At 44.5% G+C, this 21,722-nt stretch overlaps 1 protein-coding gene across 2 annotated transcripts; it reads left to right on the forward strand.

Moving 5' to 3' along the window:
* The first annotated feature begins 14,025 nt into the window (after nucleotides 1-14,025).
* Nucleotides 14,026-21,396, forward strand: MKRN2OS (MKRN2 opposite strand). Of its 2 annotated transcripts, XM_025922673.2 has the most exons (4): nucleotides 14,026-14,331; nucleotides 18,217-18,266; nucleotides 19,505-19,667; nucleotides 20,948-21,394. In XM_025922673.2, the coding sequence occupies exons 1-4, from the start codon at nucleotides 14,114-14,116 to the stop codon at nucleotides 21,186-21,188; spliced, it is 672 nt and encodes a 223-aa protein (XP_025778458.1). In that variant the 5' UTR covers nucleotides 14,026-14,113; the 3' UTR covers nucleotides 21,189-21,394. The 2 variants fall into 2 exon arrangements, with proteins under 2 accessions (XP_025778458.1, XP_086553533.1); XM_086697407.1 differs by lacking the exon at nucleotides 18,217-18,266 and having other exon boundaries at nucleotides 14,145-14,331; nucleotides 20,948-21,396.
* Nucleotides 21,397-21,722: the final 326 nt, after the last annotated feature.

Genomic DNA, 21,722 nt, shown 5'->3' on the forward strand with positions numbered 1-21,722 from the left:
TATGTTGAGATAAATGAAAAAATAAAAACACAACATACCAAAATGTAGAGTGTGCACTGAGAGCAGTGCCTAGAGGGAAATTTATAGCTGCAAATGCCTATGTTAAAAATAAAAAAGAAAACATGAAAAGATGCTCAAAATCACTTATCAGGAAAGTGCAAATCAAAACTGCAATGAGCTATCACCTCACACCTGTCAGAATGGCAAAATCAACAGCACAAGAAACAAGTGTTGGCAAGATATGGAGAAAGGGGAACCCAATGCAAGAGGGTTCCTCTTTGCACTGGTGCAAACTGGAACAGTCACTCTGGAAAACAGTATGGAAGTTCCTCAGAAAGTTAAAAATAGAACTATCCTATAATACAGCACTCACACTACTAGATATTTACCAAAAGAATACAAATACACACACACACACACACACACACACACACACACACTATTCAGCCATCAAAAAGAACAAAATCTTGCCATTTGCAATGATGTGGATGGAGCTAGAGAGTATTATGTTGAGAGAAATAAGTCAGTCAGAGAAAGATAAATACCATATGATTTCATTCATATGTGGAATAGAAAAACAAACTGATGGTTACCAGAAGGGAGGGGAGGGGGTGAGGGAATGAGTTAAATAAGTGATGGGGATTAAAGAGTGCACTTATTGTGATGAGCTCCAGGTGTTTTATGGAAGCGCTGAATCACTGTATTGTATACCTGAAACTAATATTACATTGTATGTTAATTAATTGGAATTTAAATAAAAACTTAAAAGAAGACACTAGAGGGGCGCCTGGGTGGCGCAGTCAGTTAAGCGTCCGACTTCAGCCAGGTCACGATCTCGTGGTCCATGAGTTCAAGCCCCGCGTCAGACTCTGGGCTGATGGCTCAGAGCCTGGAGCCTGTTTCCCATTCTGTGTCTCCCTCTCTCTCTGCCCCTCCCCCGTTCATGCTCTGTCTCTCTCTATCCCAAAAATAAATAAACGTTGAAAGAAAAAAAAAAAAAGAAAAAAAAATTAAAAAAAAAAAAAAGAAGACACTAGAAGAGGAAACTAAATATAAAACAAGCAGAAGTAAGAAAATAGTAAATATCTGTGTATAAATAAATGAAGTAGAGTATAAAGACACAATAGAGAAAAGTCAGTAAAACAAAAAGTTGGTTCTTTGGGGAAAAAAATCAACAAAATTGACAAACTAGCTAGAATGACAAAAAAGTAAAGACTCAAATTATTAAACCAGGGGGTGCTTTGATGGCTCAGTTGGTTACATCCAGCTTTGGCTCAGGTCATGATCTCACGGTTCATGGATTCGAGCCTCACATCAGGCTCTGTGCTGAAAGCTCAGAGCCCGGACCCTGCTTCAGATTCTGTGTGTCTCCCTCTCTCTCTTTGCCCCTCCCCTGCTCACGTGCTCTTTCTCTCTCTCAAAAATAAATAAACATTAAATTTTTTAAAATTATTAAGTCAGGCATGAAAAGGGGGATATTACTACCAATCCTACAAAAACTAAAAGAGGTTACAAGGTAATATTATGAGCAATTGTATGCCAACAAATTAGATAACTTAGATGAAATGGACAAGCTTTTAGAAAGACACAAACTAGTGACATTAAATCAAGAAGAAATAGAAAATATGAATAGACCTCTAACAAGCAAAGAGATTGAATTAGTAATCAAAAGACTTCCCACAAAGAAAAGCCCAGAACCAATAGCTTCACTGGTGAATTTTACTAAACATCTAAAGACGAATTAACACTGATCTTTTACAAATTCTTGCAAAAACAAACAAACAAACAAAACAAAACAGAAGAAGAAATACTTCCCAACTCATTCTCTGAGGTCAGTACTACCTTAGTACCAAACCAGACAAAGAAAACTATAGATCAATATACTTTGATAATAAAAACATAAAAATCCTCAACAAATACTAGCAAACCAAATCCAGCAGCATATAAAATGGATTATACACCATGACCATGTGGGACTTATTCCAGGAATGCAAGGTTGGTTCAACATACAAAAATCTATCAATGTAATTCATCATATAAATAGAATAAGAAAAAAATCATATGGTCATTTTAATAGATGCAGAAAAAGCACTTGAAAAAATCCAATACCCTTTCATGACAAAAATACTCCAAAGACTAGGAAAAGAAGGGACTTTCCTCAATGTGATAAGGTCATCTACCAGAAACTCACAGTTAACACTGTACTTAATGGTTAAAGACTGGAAGTTCTCCTTCTAATATCAGAAACAAGATAAGGATGTTCACTCTTGTCACTTCTAGTCAATATTGTACTGGAGTTTCTAGCCACAGCAAGTAGGCAAGAAAAAGAAATAAAAGTTTCTCAGATTGGAAAGGAAGAAGTCAAAGTATTCTTATATGCAGCTGACATGATCTTGTGTATAGGAAATCCTCAGGAATCCACAAAAAAAAAACCATTAGAGAAATAAATGAGTTCAGTCAGGTTGCAGGACACAAGATCAATACACAAAAATCAATTGTATTTCTATACACAAATAACGAATACTCTGAAGAAGAAATTAAGAAAACAGTTTCAGTTTACACTAGCATTGAAAATAATAATATTTAGGAATAAACTTAACCAAAGAAGTGTGAGATTTGGACATCATCAAAAGAAATTAAAGAAGACCTGAACAAATAAACTGATTTGAAGATTTATAATTGTTAAGATGGTAGTACTCACCAACTGATGGTTGCAATCCCACCAAATTTCCCACTAGCTTTTTTGCATGAATTGAGAAGTTGATCATAACATTTATATTGAAATGCAAGGGACCCAAACAAGCTCTTGAAAAAGAGCTCTCTTTCATAAACATTCTTGAAAAAGAAGAATAAATTTGGAGGACTCACATGTCCCAATTTCAAAACTTACTAGAAAGCTGTATCATTCAAGATGGTATGGTACTGGCATACAGATAGACATACAAATCAATGAAATAGATTTGAGAGTCCAGAAATAAACCATCACATTTATGGTCTGTTAATTTTTGTGTTCTTTCCCGTTTTATTGATGGATAATTGACAAAACTGTAAAGTATTTAAAATGTACATCATGGTGATTTGATATATGTATGCATTGTGAAAGGATTTCCATCATCTGTTTAATTAACACATCTATCACCTCACATGTTTACCTTTTGTGTGTATGTGAGAACATTTTAGTTTTATTCTGTTAGGAAATGTCAGTTATATAAAACATTGTTATCAACTATAATCACTGTATTTTACATTATGTTCTTAGACCTTGTTCGTCTTTTTTTTTTTTTAAGTTTATTTATTTTGAGAAAGAGAGAGAGACAGAGACAGAGACACACAGAGAGAGTGAGTGGCTAAGGGGAAGACAGAGAGGGAGAGAAAGAATCCCAAAGCAGGCTCCATACTGTCAACATGGAGCCCGACCTGGGGCTCGAACTCATGAACTGTGAGATCATGACATGAGCCAAAATCAAGAGAAGGATGCTTAACCATCTAAGCCACCCAGGCACCCCCAGACCTTGTTCATCTTATAGCTAAAAGTTTGTACCCTTTTACCAACCTCTGCCTACTTCCCCAATCCATCTTATTCTCTGCAACCACAACCAATTTTTTTCTACTCTGTTTCTATGAGTTTGACATCTTTTTTTTTTGGGATTCCACATACAAGTGATAACATGTAGTATTTGTCTTTTTATGTCTGGCTCATTTCACTTAACATAATGCCTTCTAGGTACATCTATATTGTTACAAATGGCAAGATGTCTTTCTTTCTCATGGTTGAATAATATTCCATTGTATATCCATACACCACAACTTCTGTATCCATTTATCTGTTGATTGACACTTGAGATGTTTCTATATATTTATTTTTGAGAGAGAGGGAGAGAGAGAGAAAGAGAGAGAGAGACAGAATCGAAAGCAGTCTCCAGTCTCTGAGCTGTCAGCACAGAGCCCAACGTGGGGCTCAAACTCACAAGCCGTGAGGTCATGACCTGAGCTGAAGTTGGATGCTTAACTGACTAAGCCACCCAAGCACCCCCATGCACTTTATTTTTTTATTTTTTATTCATTATTATTTTTTAAATGTTTGTTCATTTTTGAGAGACAGAGAGAGACAGAGCATGAGCAGGGAAGGGGCACAGAGAGGGAGACACAGAATCTGAAACTGGCTCCAGGCTCTGAGCTGTCAGCACAGGGCCCAACACGGGGCTCGAACTCATGAACTGCGAGATCCTGACCTGAGCCGAAGTCAGACATTCAACCAACTGAGCCACCCAGGCACCCCACTTTATTATTTTTTTAATGTTTATTTATTTTGAGAGAGAGAGAACACATGCACATGTGCATGGGGGAAGGGACAGAGAGATAGGAGAGAGAGAATCCCAAGCAGGCTCCGTGCTGTCAGTGCAGAGCCCTATATGGGGCTCAGTCTCACAGTGAGATCATGACCTGAGTTGCAGTCAAGAGTTGGTCACTTAACTGACTGAGATACCCAGGCGCCCTTGAACTGCACACTTTAAATAGGTTAATGTTATGATGTGTATATTTTATCTCTATTTTTTAGAAAAAGTGAAAAATACTGAAACTAGGCAAAGGGATCCAACACATAGATAACAGAGTTTCTTAAAGAAAGCCAAAATAAATGAAACAGAAAAAAATAGTCAAAATTATAATTTATGAAAAATTTCCTGAAATTAAAAAATGTGAAACAACATATTCAAAAAACACATCACAAATCTGAGTAAATCGATGCCAAATAACCAACATCAAGACATATTGTAGGGGCACTTGGGTGGCTCAGTCGGTTGAGCAGCTGACTTCGGCTCAGGTCATGATCTCATGGCTCTTGAGTTTGAACCCTGCATCGGGCTCTGTGCTGACAACTCAGGGCCTGAAGTCTGCTTGGGATTCTGTGTCACCCTCTCTCTCTGCCCCTGCCCCCTTGTGCTCTGTCTCTCAAAAACGAATAAATGTTAAAAAATTTTTTTAAAAAGACATATTGTAATAAAAGTATTGATCTTAAAAAGAAAGAAAAATAGGGGTGCCTGGGGGGCTCAGTTGGTTGAGTGTCCGACTTTGGCTCAGGTCATGATCTCACAGTCTGTGGGTTCGAGCCCTGCGTCGGGCTCTGTGCTGACAGCTCAGAGCCTGGAGCCTGCTTCAGATTCTGTGTCTCCTTCTCTCTCTCTGCTTCTCCCCCACTCATGCTCTGTCTCTCTCTGTGTCAAAAATAAATAAACATTAAAAAAAATTTAAAGAAAAAAAAAGAAAGAAAAATCATCTGGCCATATTGACAAAAAAAGCAACAACACAATGACTTATGAGAGAAAGAAGATTAGTTTGTCATCAGGCTTTTGGATGGCAGTGCATTATGCCGGAAGAAAATGGAATGATGCAGTAAATAAAACGTTAGCCAAGGACTCTATATCCAGCAAAACTGATCTTCCAAGTAGAAATAACAGAGATAAATTGTTATCAACATGCAAAAACTTGGGGAACATTCTTCCTATAAGCCGTAAGTTATCTTTTAGACCATGCACTTCAGACAACCATAATTACTGAAGAGTGACAAAACCAGTAAATAAAAGTTTGTGTCTAGAATTAAGCCTTAGTGAGGATTAAAGGGGATTGCTGTTTACAATGGCAGATGCTCTGACCATGAAGATATAGAACCACCATATATATATCAAGGCATGATGCCTCAGTTCCTTTTCATAAGATAAATAAATAAATAAAAGAGAGCATGTGTGTGAGTGGGGAAGGGGCAAAGGGAGAGAGAGAATCTTAGGCAGACTCCACCCTCAGCACGGAGCCCGACATGGGGCTTGAGCTCATGATTGTGAGCAGAAACCAAGAGTCAGATGCTTAACCCACCAAGCCACCCAGGTGCCTCTAGAAACACCATTTAAACAATGAAGATGAGCAGAGTATATACAAAAACAACACTTAACTCTACTTAGTAATCATAATCAGAAGTGGTATATTACTATTTTCACCCCATGACTGTTGTATGTGTAAAATGGAATTAGCAAATGAGTGATTATGGAACATTCTAATTCGGTAATCCTCTGTATCCTGAACCAAAATTTTCAGTGGGGAAGGAAAGAGATGGGAATGTAATATAGAACAAGGTAAGTAAAAACCCTGTAGTCCTGAATTTGAGTTAGAAATAGCAGTATGGGGGGGCCTGGGTGGCTCAGTAGGTTAAGTGTCCCACTCTTGACTTCAGCTCAGGTCATGATCTCATGGTTCGTGGGTTTGAGCTCCACATCAGGCTCTGCACTCATAGTGCAGAGCCTGCCTGGGATTCTCTTTCTCTGCCCCTCCCTCACTTATGCACTCTCTCTCAAAATAAATAAAAGTTTTAAAAAAGTATGTATGAACTCATGAAGTATTTTATCTTTGTGTGTGTGCATGTGAGGATGCACTTTTTTTTTTTTACCCCACTTTGCCCACTGAAAAGGTAGAGAAACGATCAACCAGTACATTCTTAGTGTGCAGACTATACTCTTGAATTACCATTTCCCACTGAAAGAAAGAAATCAGGGCTTCTTGGAGAAATGGCTGATTCCAGGTCTGGGTTCAGAGAAAGGTCTGAGATGAACCTGCAACATCTTGATGGACTAGATAGCAAGGAAATCATCAGAGACTATTAGGTTCAAGTGAAAAGGACTCAGGAGCCAATTCAAGAGGCCCAAATGGGACAAACTGAGCTTCAATAAGAATAAAAACTGCATTGGGTTGAAATCCAGCTAATACGTTTATATCTAGGAGTTCATTAAGTGACACTAGAATAAAACTATATGAAACCAACTGGCACCTTCTGAGTATGTCAGAGATGTCCTCATTATCTTGAAATGTGAATAAGGAATCAGGCACATATCCAATCTTTCCAGTATACTTGTACCACTGCATAAATAAATAATAGGTGAGGGGAAGTGTCTCCTCATACAATTATTCCAGCTAGTGTATGAAAACAACATGATAGAATATCATCATTGTACCACTGCCAATGAATGAATGGAGCTCTAGGCACTGAGATTAATGGGAACTAACATCAAATAAGAGTGAAGACCAGATCTGATGTGCCTTTGGTGAGAGAAAATACCACCACGCACAGTCTTGCCAAGAGGATCGGATCTCACTCTGATCCAGTCTCTGGAACCAACTGCGAATGTGAAGGATGTACAGAGGGCAGAGCAGTGTGTTGAACTGAACCCTGAGAAAGCAGTCAGCAACATCAGACTGTAGGAGATACTACAGGTCCCATGATTTGGATGCTGCACAAGTATATGATAAGAAAAATCAACGGAAGGAAAGGGAAACAAAACTTAAAACACATACCAAAAATGTTTACATGGACAAGACTAAGCCACAATATCTATGGATGCACACCTAGGTGAGGAAACCAAAATGAAATGCAAGGAGTGATTACTATAAAAGTGCGGGTAGGGGTCAATTTTGGAGGAAGAGAGGAGGATGGACATGGGAGGGGCTTCTGAGATGGCTAGAAAAGTTCCAGTTCTTGACTGGAGTGATACTTACAAGGGGTTCACAGTAAAGTACTTCATTAAACCATACATTTGTTTTGGGTAATCATCTGTATCTATGTTTTATTTTTACCATAAGAACATTTTGTGGGAAACAGAGAAAATAACGTAAAAAAGGATTTAAGATGCCAGTGTTTTTGTTTTTAAAAAGAGAATGCTGGTGTATTAAAAATGTTTATCAAGGCATGATGCCTCAATTCCTTTTCATAAGATTAAAAATACCTCTTGGTATTGCTGTCATAAAGATGAATATATTCTCAGTTGAAAGTAACTTGGGTCACTCAAACATTCGAACAAGAGCTGTGTGGTTTATATTAATAATGAACAATCTCAGACCTTGGTCACCCGAGCTGGGCATCTAGCCATAGCCTGTCTGCCTTCACTGTAACAAGAGAAGATGGTTGAAATGATTTCTAAGGTGTTTTACAGTTCTGTGAGTCTGATGATCATTTTCATATTATTAACACTTAATATGCATTTTCCTGCATTTCAGCCTACTGTAATTTACTTAAATGTATGCTATGAAACGCTTTTCCGAAGCGACCTTACCCGCCATGATACCTTCTCTGTGGGTCTTCCCTTTGTCATTGCTTTTCTCTGGAACTTTAGGCATTGATGAGGGTTTGGCTAAATAAAGTGTGGTGCAGGGGTGCCTGGCTGCCTCAGTCAATAGAGCACATGACTCTTGACCTCAGGGTTGTGAATTCAAGCCCCACGTGGTGTCTATAGATTACTTAAAAGAAAAAAAAAGTGTGGTGCAACCAAACTATGGATTCCTCTGCAGTCATCTGAAAGGACTAGGTGGACCTGTATTCCTGATATTGTAGATACATTTCCAAGATGAGAAAAATACACACATTCCAAACGTACACTGAAAGGGCGGGCCTACGCCAGCCGACTCCATCTTGTTCTGTGTCCTTCACCTTGACCACACCTCCTCCCCTTGAGTAACCCCCCCCTCACCTGCCTAACAGGACTCGACCCTTCACCAGGACCCTTCCCCAGCCAATCGGTTGAGGCCATAGCCATTACCTCACCAACTGCCCCCAGGCCCCAATAAAACCTTTGTCCTTTTGAAACTCGCTCTCTTTCCCTGGTATCTCACTGCTGCGTCGGTGCAGGTAGGGGATTGAGCTCGAGCTAGCTCGAATAAAGGCTCTTTGCTTTTGCATCGGACTCGGCTCCCTAGTGGTCTTTGGGGATCACAAATTCTGGGCATAACATTTGGGGGCTCGGCCCGGGATCCCCAAGAACCCTGAGGGACCCCCGACCCGGAGAGCCTGACTGGCCACGGTTAGTGTCTGTTTGTTCTGTCTTTTCTGTGTGAGCTCATTTCTGGAATTCTGGTAGTGCCCGACGCGGTCTAAATGGACGCACTGGAGGACCACGGGCCGGGAGTTTCGGAAGACGTTCCGATTCTCCCTTCTGGAGGGACGTGGAATCCCCTCAAAGGTCTGAGACGAGGCGGGTCGCTCCCGCTGGTCGGCGTGAGGCCGTCGTCTTTGGAGGGACGTGGAATCCCCTCATCGGTTTTGGAGGGACATGGAATCCCCTCAAAGGTCTAAGCTAGCTTGCAGTTTTGCTTCCATGGAGTTGGAAGACTTTCTAGGGGCCCTCTGTTTGTCTGTTTTTGTGTTTCTCTGTTTTGTTCTGTGGACTTACTGGACGGACGTTATGGGACAGACTCAAGACTACTCCTCTAAGTATTATGATTGATCACTTTAAGGATGTGAGGGGAAGAGCTAACAACATCAGTGTGGAAGTCCGAAAGGGTCGGTTGCAGTTTTTTTGTTCTCGCGAGTGGCCAACTTTCAATGTCGGATGGCCACCAGAGGGGACCTTCGACCTCCCTACCATCCACCGAGCCAGGAGTATCATCTCTCAGCCTAAGGCGGGCCATCTTGATCAGCTCCCTTACATTATCACTTGGCAGGACCTTGTAGAAGACCCACCCTCTTGGCTTAAGCCCTTCCTAACCCTGCTCCCTGCGGAGCCAAAACCCATTCTTGCTTTGCAGGAGACAGAGAAGAGGAAAAGTCTTACCCAGCCTTCAGCACCCCTCTACCCTGTCCTACAGGGGGGTACTGAAGAAGAATTAATTTTTCCTCCCCCGTATAACCCCTCTAGGATGCCGGAAGAACACCATCCTCCCCCTCCGGGGGAGGCAGACGCTGTTCCGAGAGCGAGAGCGGGAGGCGGAAACGCTCCAGGGGGAAGCCCGCCCTTTACCAGACAAAGGGCTCAGAGGGGGCAATCCGCCTCTGCCTCCGACTCCACTATTCTGCCCCTGCGAGCCACCGGACCCCCAGAGGCGGAGGGGAATCAGCCCCATCACTATTGGCCTTTCGCCACTAGTGACCTCTACAATTGGAAAGCTCAGAATCCTAAGTTTTCCGAGAAACCGGCAGGGCTTATTGATTTATTAGACTCTGTTCTTTTTACCCATCAGCCCACGTGGGATGATTGCCAGCAGCTTTTGCAGGTCCTGTTCACGACTGAAGAAAGAGAAAGAATCCTCAGTGGGGCCCGAAAACTAGTTCCAGGCGCAGACAGAAATCCCACCACCAACCAGGCTCAGATAGATGCCTCCTTCCCCTTAACTCGGCCCCAGTGGGATTTCAACACGGCAGAAGGTAAGGAGAGGCTCCGGGTCTACCGCCAGACTCTAATGGGGGGTCTCCGAATGGCTGCTAGAAAGCCAACCAATTTGGCCAAGGTAGGAAATGTACAACAGGGAAAAGATGAATCTCCGGCTGCCTTTTTAGAAGGGATCATGGAGGCATTCCGTACCTATACCCCCATGGATCCAGAGGCTCCAGAAAGCAAGGCAGCTGTTATCATGGCCTTTGTAAACCAATCGGCCATAGACATTAGGAGAAAATTACAGAAAATAGATAGACTAGGAGAAAAAAGTCTGCAGGACTTACTGGTGGTAGCCGAAAAGGTATATAATAACCGGGAGCCTCCTGAGGACAAGCAGGCTCGCGCCATGGCGGCTGCCAGCAGTAAGCAGACTCGAGACCTGGCCAGAATACTACTAGCTACCACTGCTGACTTCCCTGAGGAACGAGACCGCCGTCTCCGGCGTCTGGCAGACGACACAAGAAAAGGTAAAATCACCAAGGGGGGGAAGCAGAGGCTGCAGAAGGATCAGTGCGCATACTGCAAGGAGATAGGGCATTGGGCCCGAGATTGTCCAAAAAGGGCCGGCGGGAAGGGAAGCAAGACTGATCGAGTAAAAGTCCTAGAGCTGGATGAACTAAGTGATTAGGGGAGTCAGGGTTCGGACCCTCTCCCTGAACCCAGGGTAACTCTTAAAGTGGAGGGGACCCCTATTGACTTCCTTGTCGACACCGGAGCACAACATTCGGTCCTCCGCACCCCACAAGGAAAACTAGCCAGCAAGAAGTCCTGGGTACAAGGGGCAACTGGTATGAGCCAGTATTCATGGACTACCCGAAGAACAGTAGATTTGGGAACGGGCCGGGTATCCCACTCCTTTATGGTAATACCAGAATGCCCCTACCCGCTGTTAGGACGGGACTTACTGACCAAGATTGGAGCTCAGATAACTTTCAGACAAGGGGGGCCTCAGGTCACCGATGGCAAGGGCCACCCCATCCAGGTCCTGACCATGAAACTGGAGGATGAATACCTCCTCCACCAGGAGGCGCTCCTGAGAGAGGATAATATAGACAGATGGCTACGAGAATTCCCCTCGGTTTGGGCAGAGACGGGGGGGATGGGACTAGCCGCTCACAGGACCCCAGTCCTGGTAGAGCTCAAGCCAGGAGAGAGTCCGGTAAGGATCAAACAATACCCCATGTCTCAGGAGGCCAGGAAGGGGATCCAGCCACACATCCGGAGACTATGAAGCCTAGGGGTACTAGTTCCTTGCCAGTCTGCCTGGAACACCCCCCTACTGCCGGTCAAAAAGCCTCACACAAATGACTACCGACCGGTACAAGACCTCCGGGAAGTAAATAAGAGGGTCGTGGACATACACCCAACTGTTCCCAACCCATATACTCTCTTGAGCTCCTTGGCACCCTCCAGGGTCTGGTATACTGTACTAGATTTAAAGGACGCCTTCTTCAGTCTGCTGTTGGCACCCCAGAGCCAACCCTTGTTCGCCTTCGAGTGGCATGATCCAGAGGAGGGCTCCAGTGGGCAACTCACCTGGACACGGCTACCTCAGGGATTCAAAAATTCACCCACCATCTTCGACGAGGCACTACACGAGGACCTGGTATTTACAGACACCTTCTCTGGCTGGGTGGAGGCATACCCAACCAAGCATGAAACGGCTCAGACGGTGGCTAAGAAGCTACTAGAAGACATCTTACCCAGGTATGGTTTTCCTGCCATGGTAGGATCAGACAATGGACCAGCTTTTATCTCGCAGGTAACACAGGCAGTAGCCAAGGCGGTGGGGGCAAACTGGAAATTACATTGTGCTTATAGGCCCCAGAGCTCAGGACAGGTAGAAAGAATGAATAGAACCCTAAAAGAGACCCTTAGCAAATTAACCATGGAGACTGGCGGGGACTGGGTGACTCTCCTACCGTACGCCCTTTACCGGGTTAGAAACACTCCTTACACTCTGGGTTTTACTCCCTACGAGATCATGTTTGGCAGGAACATGTTATTCCCTGTTATTCCCAGCCTTCGAGCTGAACTTATTGCTGAGTTTAAAGATCAAGAACTTTTTCTTTCCTTGAGCGGGCTCCAGAGGGCGCACGAGGACATTTGGCCGCGCCTCCGTGCCATCTACAAGGCTGGCCGGATCCCGACACCTCATCAGTACAGGCCAGGAGACTGGGTCTACGTCAAGAGGCACCACCGAGAGACCCTCGAGCTGCGCTGGAAGGGACCCTACATAGTGGTGTTGACAACCCCCACCGCTCTCAAGGTAGATGGCATCGCGACCTGGGTCCATCACACCCACGCTCAGCCAGCAGACCCCTCCTCGATCCGGAAGGACGTTGTCACGCGATGGGCCATCAGTCGGGACCAACACAACCCGCTCAAGCTCAAGCTACAGCACATTTGACCTACCTAATATTGGTAACTCTGTTAACTCTGCTTGTCATTGCTCATGCTGCCGGGAGTCCCCACGCCCCCCAAAACATCACCTGGCAGATCATAGACACCAGCTCGGGGACAATACTTAATCAGATGTCCCAGAGCCACCCCAGGGACACTTGGTTCCCCAGAACTTTGTGTAAACCTCCAAACTCTGTTCCCCTTGTCACCATAAATGCAGCCGGTCCCATGATTGGGTCCCTAAGCTACATGACAAGGGGGGAATGAAAGGGCGGGCCTACGCCAGCCGACTCCATCTTGTTCTGTGTCCTTCACCTTGACCACACCTCCTCCCCTTGAGTAACCCCCCCCCTCACCTGCCTAACAGGACTCAACCCTTCACCAGGACCCTTCCCCAGCCAATCGGCTGAGGCCATAGCCATTACCTCACCAACTGCCCCCAGGCCCCAATAAAACCTTTGTCCTTTTGAAACTCGCTCTTTTTCCCTGGTATCTCACCGCTGCGTCGGTGCAGGTAGGGGATTGAGCTCGAGCTAGCTCCAATAAAGGCTCTTTGCTTTTGCATCGGACTTGGCTCCCTAGTGGTCTTTGGGGATCACGAATTCTGGGCATAACATACACAATGTTGGAATTTTAAAAAATTATGTGGAAATTTTCATTTAACATACCATTAGTTTTCTCAGGGAGCTGGATTTGGTGAGTGGAAAATATTACAGAGGAACAGAAGACATTACCTTTTTTTTCTTATATTTTTGTGTAGTTTCTCAAAATTATTTTAGAATTGAAGAATAATAAAGTGCTTGTAGTAAAATGTCCAGCTTGAGGAATTTTCACAAAATGCTCACAAACTCTCATACAACCAACCCCTTGATCATGAATCGGAACAGCTCCAGACCCCCCAAAACTCCCTCATGCCTTCTCCCAGTCAGTACCTCCTACCGAGGGTAACCACTATCCTTATTTCTAACTGTACTGTTAACTTTTTATGAGCAAGATTACTTCTACAATATAAAACATCAAAAGACAACAGCCTCCAAGGATTTCTTTCATGTATTTATCCAACAACAAAACAACATAACTTCTTCTAGAAACACAAAAATAAATGTGGGTCCTTAACTCCAAGCAGCTCACAGGCTAATGACTAATCAAATATCAGAGCCCATGAGAAGCATGAATCTAGTCCCACCAGCGCAAGGGACCACTCAAAGAAGTGGAGCAAAGTTTCACAGAAAAGTAGGGCTTTAAAGGATGAGTAGGAGCTGACTGACGGCGGCTGCAGAACGTACAAGGCTAGAAAGAACCTTTGTAAGTGAGCACAAATGAAAACTAGCTCTTTAAGAAACCAGTTTATGGGGCGGTCTGGTAACGGGTTAATCCTATTTGGTTTGGCTTCCGAAGCTGTCAATCAGAATGACGTCATTGTTGATCAGGTTACTCGGGAGGCGTACATTTATTTGCCAGCCAGGTAATGAGGAAAAGGAAGTCTCCGGAAACTAACCCTGGTAGCCCAGGAGGGGAAAACCATGCACCCTGCAGAGGCTGCAAAGCCCTTAATTAAATTCAACCACTGTAAGAAATACATCTACAGCTTCAGTGTGCCCCAGTGCTGCCCCCTCTGCCAGCAAGTCATGAGCTCGAGGAAGCTGGAGGAAGCACCTGTTAGCATCTCCAATCCCTTTACCAATGGGCATCAAGAAAAATGTTCGTTCCTCCTCAGACCAACTCAAGGGACGTTTCTTAGGTACGGTGTTTTTTTTAAATTTTTTTTTTCAACGTTTATTTATTTTTGGGACAGAGAGAGACAGAGCATGAACGGGCGAGGGGCAGAGAGAGAGGGAGACACAGAATCGGAAACAGGCTCCAGGCTCTGAGCCATCAGCCCAGAGCCCGACGCGGGGCTCGAACTCACGGACCGCGAGATCGTGACCTGGCTGAAGTCGGCCGCTTAACCGACTGCGCCACCCAGGCGCCCCGGTACGGTGTTTTTTAAGTGTTACATTGAATTCTGTAAACTTTGCCTTTTGTGTTGTGGTCACTAAAACTTTCTAACATGTACTATACAGGGTGAGGCTTGGTGGATAGTCTTGCCAGTTGTTTTGGCATTAAATCCTAAAATGTAGATCTACTCATTTCATAAAGATAGATGGTGTATGTACTCTCCTAGAGGGATAAGTGCAAGAATATATGAAGAACATGTGAAGGTCAAACCTGCTTATACAATCTTAGGAGAGGAAAACTGAAAGCTTGGAACTTTTTTTTACCCATAGATTTTACACTAAGAGGCTAACTGGGAAAACGAACCAGCAGCTACTCCAGTCAAAATAATTCCTTTACCGTGAGTTAGCCTGAAATATCTGTGGCAAACAGGTACCATGTACAAAAGCCTGAAAAACGGCCACATACAGACTATTCTACATGGTGGTGAATTAAATTGAAGACCAGACCTGGTGTGCCTCAATTGTGGATGCCACCTGACTTTAAGAAAGATTTCAGAAATCAAAAGAAAGGACCTTACCTCCTTAGTGTCCCTGTGGAGTTTACAAATGGAACTAGAAGTGGCCCAGCACAAGCCAGGTGTTGAGAGCATGGATGCTACAGAACGATGGCACGTGCTTTAGGAAGCATGTTCGTAAGCGTCATTGTGACCTAATGCTGAGACATCCTAGTCTTCTTGAAATCCCCCCTCCCAACGCTCATGTGACCTCAAGAGCTCTGGTTTGGGGTAAGACGGTTGGAGTTGTCTATTTATTTCCCTGCTTACTAACTTCCTCAATTGATTTCCTTCCTGTCCTTATGTGGATAAAATGAACGAAAGTGTGCAGTTTTGCACCCCTGACTCTTCCCGGAGGTCACAGGATACAGAGAGAACAGTGCAGGCCGTAGTACCACAAAGCCCCCAATTCCTATCCTGTTTTCAGACAGCATCAGAGCCTCTGGAGTCTCTATTCCTCATCTGCAAAATGAGGGTCCTGCCGACCTTGCAGGGTGGTGAGGGGGCAGTGTTAAGGCAGAAACATGACCCGGGCACCAGACACAAAGTGGAGCCAACACGCTCTTTTCCATGATATTCTTTTCATATTCAGTTCAGAATGTAACTGGCAGAAATTTCATTTCCCTTATCTAAATCATGAAGCCCAAAATGTTTCACAAGATCCCCTCATTCATGCTAACTTGGAGAATTACTTGGCTAGATTCTGAAAGCTTTTGAATAAAGTGATTAAAATTCAGAATTCACCCACTATAACATTGATTCATTCAACAAATCCTTACCAAGCATCTCTGTGTGGGAAATTCCAGGGATGTCACAGTGAATGAGCCAGAGCCCTGCTCTCCAGAACATGATAGGCTTTTGGGTTGGCCCCTAATAAGCATTTATGTACTCTGTGATGTGGTAGCAATACTGATGGGCCTGGCCTTCCTTGGCATCAGCAGAAGGGAGGTGGTGGTGTTGAAACAGGTTATATGCTTTAGCATCCTCCCATCCCCTCACGCCAGGATCTGCAGAACTTCAAGTAGTCCCCTGCCCACCAGACCTTCTAAGGCCAACTTCTAAACTGTCCCTTTCCCTCTCATCCAATTTCCAAACTCTCAAGAATGACTCCCACTATTCACCTTGAGAAAATTTCATCCACTTTGTAAAAGAGAACCTTCAATGACCCTCGGAAATCACTGAGGTTCTCATCAAACTAGGTTAAGATCTCTCAGGGCTGCCACATATGGTTGTACAGGTTGTACACTGCCCAAAGATGCTTTGTCAAGGTGGTTTTGGGTCCTGAAACTCAGGAGGCACTACACCTAGCAAGCCAAACATGCTGGGCAGAGCTGCATCTGCAGGAAAAAAGGGAACTTTTCTTAATTTGTACCAAGGAGTTGTATGAGAGAGAGGTGGCTCTCCCACTGCCCCTATGACATGCTTCTGTAACAGTCTACATTTTTTTCCCCTTCAGAGCACTTATCTGTTAAAAACTCGTTAAACTAAAAAGTCTTCTCTGGAAGCAAGCAAACTCCAAGAGGGCAGAGACCTTGTCAGGCTTATTTCCTGTTGTGCTACTAGCCTTTCACTTCAAATGACAGGCCCATAGCTCGTTCACACCTGATAAATATCTGTTGCATGACTGAGAAATAACTGAAGGACAGGGGGAGGGAAGGAACGCCTAGGATTGAGGCAGGAAACAAAGTGCAGTGACATGCTTACGCAGCAATCTTGGGGTAAGTAAGTGCAGCGCTACAATCAGACTGGTACCTTGTTGCTCAGCTTCATCCTCAGCCTCTGAACCCACAGTCTCAAAACCCTCAAAGTGGTGGCTGCAACAAGATGACCTGGGGGATCACTGTGAAGGTGGGGCAGCCATTTGTGTTTTCAGTCATTTTAAAGCCTCGGACTGCTCACTTTAATGAGGAACCTGCGGTCTCATGAAGGAGCTTTATCATTTAACAACAACTTCTGATTTATTTACTAAAAGTTATTTTAATGTTTATTTTTGAGAGAGAGAGAGAGGAGGGGGGGAGATAGCATGAGCAAGGAAGGGGCAGAGAGAGAGGGAGACACAGAATCTGAAGCAGGCTCCAGGCTCTGAGCTGTAAGCACAGAGCCCGATGCGGGGCTGGAACTCATAAACTGTGAGATCATGAGCCGAAGTTGGGTGCTTACCAACTGAGCCAACAATAACCTCTGATTTATTTGACACTTGCAGGCACTCATCTGGTATTTTATTCTTACAACCAGCTTGCTAGGAGGTTTATGATATTCCCATTTTCCAGATGAGGAAACTGAGATCAGAGAGAGAAAGTGACTTGCTAATGTCCCCGTGCTAGTAAATGATGGCCTGGGATTGGAAATGAAGGTTAAATCATACGGAATCATAGATTTAATGAACAGTCTCAGGTAAAGAGTAATTTCAGAAAACAAGGCCATCCAGGAAAAGTGGGTGTGGCTGCAGGCTATAAAGACCAAAAGACACTACTTTAGTTTTGAAGGTAGAGGTCCACTGAGATGCACTCAGGATCCTCTCCCCGGTCAGCCTGTAACCTCACCTACAAGGCGGGAAGTATGAGGATCTCTTTCAACAACTGACCTCCAGCTGTGCCCTTCAGCTGGGCAGCTAAGAGTTAAGCTGACTTTATGCTCTAGGAGGAATGGCCTTCCAAGGCCTTCCACTGCCTTTAGTGATGGGGGGCCAAAAAAATCCAGCTGGGGGGGCCGGGGGAGTATTTTCTACCTCAGATGTACTCTTGGCTCCACCAGTTTTTTTTTTTTTTTTAATTTTTTTTTTCAACGTTTATTTATTTTTGGGACAGAGAGAGACAGAGCATGAACGGGGGAGGGGCATAGAGAGAGGGAGACACAGAATCAGAAACAGGCTCCAGGCTCTGAGCCATCAGCCCAGAGCCTGACGCGGGGCTCGAACTCACGGACCGCGAGATCGTGACCTGGCTGAAGTCGGACGCTTAACCGACTGCACCACCCAGGCGCCCCTCAACCAGTTTTGAAACAGTGCTTCCATTCACATGGCCACTGATGGCAAGAAACTTGGCACCGGCCAAGATCCCTCTCCTGCTTTTAAATATGGACTCTTCATGCCAGTCATGTGCAAATGAGAAAAAACACAAAACTTGTTTCTTTCAGGGAGTACGATGGAAGGTCTGATCTTCACGTGGGAATAACCAACACAAATGGTGAGTGCACTGCCACTGGTTTTTTGTTTTGTTTTGTTTTGGTTTTTTAAAAACTTAAAATGTCCCCACACTACTAGGTAGGAGAGAGTGGTATTTCTAGAGAAAAAGTGCTCATGACATTTAATTAGGGAATTCCTCTTTTCCCTGGGTTCTCATACGTACCATTAGGTGGGCGATGCTTACCCCCCTTAAAAGAGAAATACTTGACTTTACAGTAACTTAGTACTAATGACAATTCTAAATATTTGAAAGCTTGTTAATGTTTTCTCAGCCAAGAGTATCACCAAGCCTGTTTTGTTGGTTTTTTGAGAGAGGAACATGATTTCTTCTTGTGTTGGAACCAGAATCTGGACCCAGCACACTGCCACTGGGTCCTCACACACCAGGGTCTCTGGTGGCCAGGCACGGGCCTCAGAAATAAACCAAGGGACAGAGGACTTGGGCATGTGGTGGGTTCACTTAAAAAAAAAAAAAAAAAAAGTCATGTTTAAACAAAGCAGTTCCTTTGCCCAGACTTAGCTCTGAGGGCACAGCCTGGAGGCCCTGAAGACAGAGCATCCAGTGTACAGGAAGAGGGCCTGGTACCCCAGTCACAGGGGGTCGTGGGCCTAGGGATGGTGAGCAAAGCCAGGCAGGTGAGGCTGTGATCACAGGCCTCATAAGTCAAGTCTGAAGGCAACCTTTCTGCACCTGCTCAAGGCGGGAGAAACTGACCAGCGAACAGAAACCCAGGACTGGATTTTTGAACTCAGATTTACCCACATGAGCAAATTTACCACCCATTCCATCAGTGGAAATTTATTGCTGATTTAAGGAAAGAAGATAGAACCATTCGTAAATAGAAAACTTGAGCAAAAAATATTTGGAGATGAATATCTATTCTAGTCTCCATTTCCTGGGGGCAACTTCACGGTGCTGGAGAACAGGTAGAGCAAGAACTGGGTTTCCCTGAAAGAAATGCTTTGCTGAGGGCCCGGGAGGCAGAGGCTCGTAACCCCCAATCCTGACTCTAGGCAAGGCCCTCTCTAAATCTGTTAGGTGGGTGGCTGCCTCCCCGGCTTGATCCTGCAGGAGATTCTAGGGTCTTTCACGGTCTACTGCTCTTCAACAGTAATCACAAAGTACAATTGGGTTTCTGTTATGTGGCATTTCCCAGGAGCAGTTGTCATTTTCTGATGGCCTCTAAACAGAGGTGCATTTTCCCTTGGGCTTCCGCATGACTCCAGTTTTGGTTGCAGGAGTTGTGTATAATTACACCATGCACGGGGTCCAGCGAGATGAAGCAGGGTGGGAGCAGAGTGTAAGCATCCCTTTACTGCAGCCTGGCATGTATGGACTGATGGATCAGTGGGACAAGTACCTGGAAGACTTCTCCACCTCGGGAGCCTGGCTGCCTCAGAGGTACAGGGCTGCAGGGGCCACCCGCTCGTTCACCATGCAGGTGGGACCCCAGCTCAGAGGACTCTTAAGCTGTTTAGTTTATGGTGAGCCTGTACCAAGAGAGTAGTACCTGTAACAAAGTTTAAACAGGGGTTGAATTTGGGTTTTCTGCAGAGATGAGCCAATGTACCTTTACACAATAGAATCACAGCATTTTTAAAAATAAATGTTTATTCATTTTTGAGAGAGAGAGAGAGAGAGAGAGAGAGAGAGAGAGAGAGAGAGATGGAGAACATGAGTGGGGGAGGGGCAGACAGAGAGGGGGACAGAGGATTCAAAGCAGGCTCTGCATTGACAACAGCCAGCCTGATGTAGGGCTTGAACTCACAAACCATGAGATCATGACCTGAGCCGAAGTCGGATGCTCAATCAACTGAGCCACCCAGGAGCCCCAGAATCACAGCATCTTAAGAACCAAAAGGACCACAGCTTAGTACTCCAGTTATTTGACTAGATATTTTTACATACTTAACATTTAATATGTACAGAAAGACCCCTATTATATTCCCTTAAACATTTTTTAAATGTTTAACATGTAAAAATAATGTTTTTGTGATTTGGCAAATTTGAAATTTCTCAATTTATTGCTCCCTCAACACTTTAGATATATAGCATACTTGTGAACCTAAATTGTCTTGAGGCTTCCTTCCCTTAAAATAAATTTAGACACTGGGATACCCTAAAACCTGGAAGGAGAACTCCATTTCTAGAATGTCAGCTCCCTAAGTTGGCAGTTTCCATACAATGAGTCAGCACATGTAGACACGCCCACTCCTGTCTTATGTAACTTGCAAGTGGACATGGCCCAAACCGCCAAGCGTCCCTCGAAATTGCACCTCTGGGAGCTCTGTCACCAAGGGGTCAGCACACATAGGGGCCCAGTCCACTGACAGCCCAATTTCAACTCTGCAAGTCCTTCAACAGCTTCATGGCTTGTTCCTGAGCAGCCTTTTTTTTTTCTTTAAATTTTTTAATGTTTATTTTTGAGAGAGAGACAGAGTGTGAGTGGGCGGGGGAGGTGGGGAGCAGGGCAGAGAGAGAGGGAGACACAGAATTCGAAGCAGGCTGCAGGCTCCAAGCTGTGAGCTGTCAGCACAGAGCCCGACGTGGGGCTTGAACTCACAAACTGTGAGATCATGACCTGAGCTGAAGGTAGATGCTTAACTGACTAAGCCACACAGGTGCCCCCTGAGCAGCTTTTAAACCTAAGCCTTCCCTTCTCACCATCCTTCTTTTGTAAGGTATGAAGAAGACCATCACAACTGCTACAGTTACACCCTCACGTTCATTAACTGCGTTCTGACCACAGAAGGCAAGGGGCAACTGGACAAGGGTGAGTTCACGGAAAAGTACGTGGTTCCGAGGACAAGGAAGGCTTCCAAGTACATCACACTCTACCGAGGGATAGAGGAGCATGGCTTCTACGTGACCGACTGCCCTGAGGAAGAGACAAACCCTCCTGAGGGGAGCGGTGTGTGCTGAGTGTGCCGTATGCCAGCAGAGGGGTAGCTCTGGACTTCCTACCATTAGTAGATACTAGAGATTTTTAGGTGGGTTAAACTGTGCTTAATACCAAAGTGTTATGACTTTACGTTTAGCATATTTCCACTTACTGCAGTATAAGAATTTATAGAATTAATAAAGATTGTCCTGTTTTTAAAAAATGTTTTATTTATTTATTGCAAGAGAGAGAGAGAGGGCACGAGCATGTGAGCGTAAGGGGAAGGGCAGAGAGAGGGAGAGAGAATCCCAAGCAGGCTCTGTGCTGTCAGCATGGAGCCTGACACAGGGCTTGATCTCACAAACTGAGTCAAAATCATGACTTGAGTCAAAATCAAGAGTTGGTTGCTTAACCAACTGATCCACCCAGGCGCACCTATAAGGGTTTTTGTTTTTTTGTTTGTTTTTTAAAAGAGAGCATGAGCTGGTGGGAGGGGACAGAGAGAGGGGGAGGGGGGGATGGAGAGAATCTTAAGCAGGCTCCATGGAGCCTGATATGGGGCCTGATCCCACAAC

The sequence above is a fragment of the Puma concolor genome, chromosome A2 (assembly GCF_028749965.1).
Source record: "Puma concolor isolate L17-30 chromosome A2, mPumCon1.1.hap2, whole genome shotgun sequence".
NCBI classification, from domain to species: domain Eukaryota; kingdom Metazoa; phylum Chordata; class Mammalia; order Carnivora; family Felidae; genus Puma; species Puma concolor.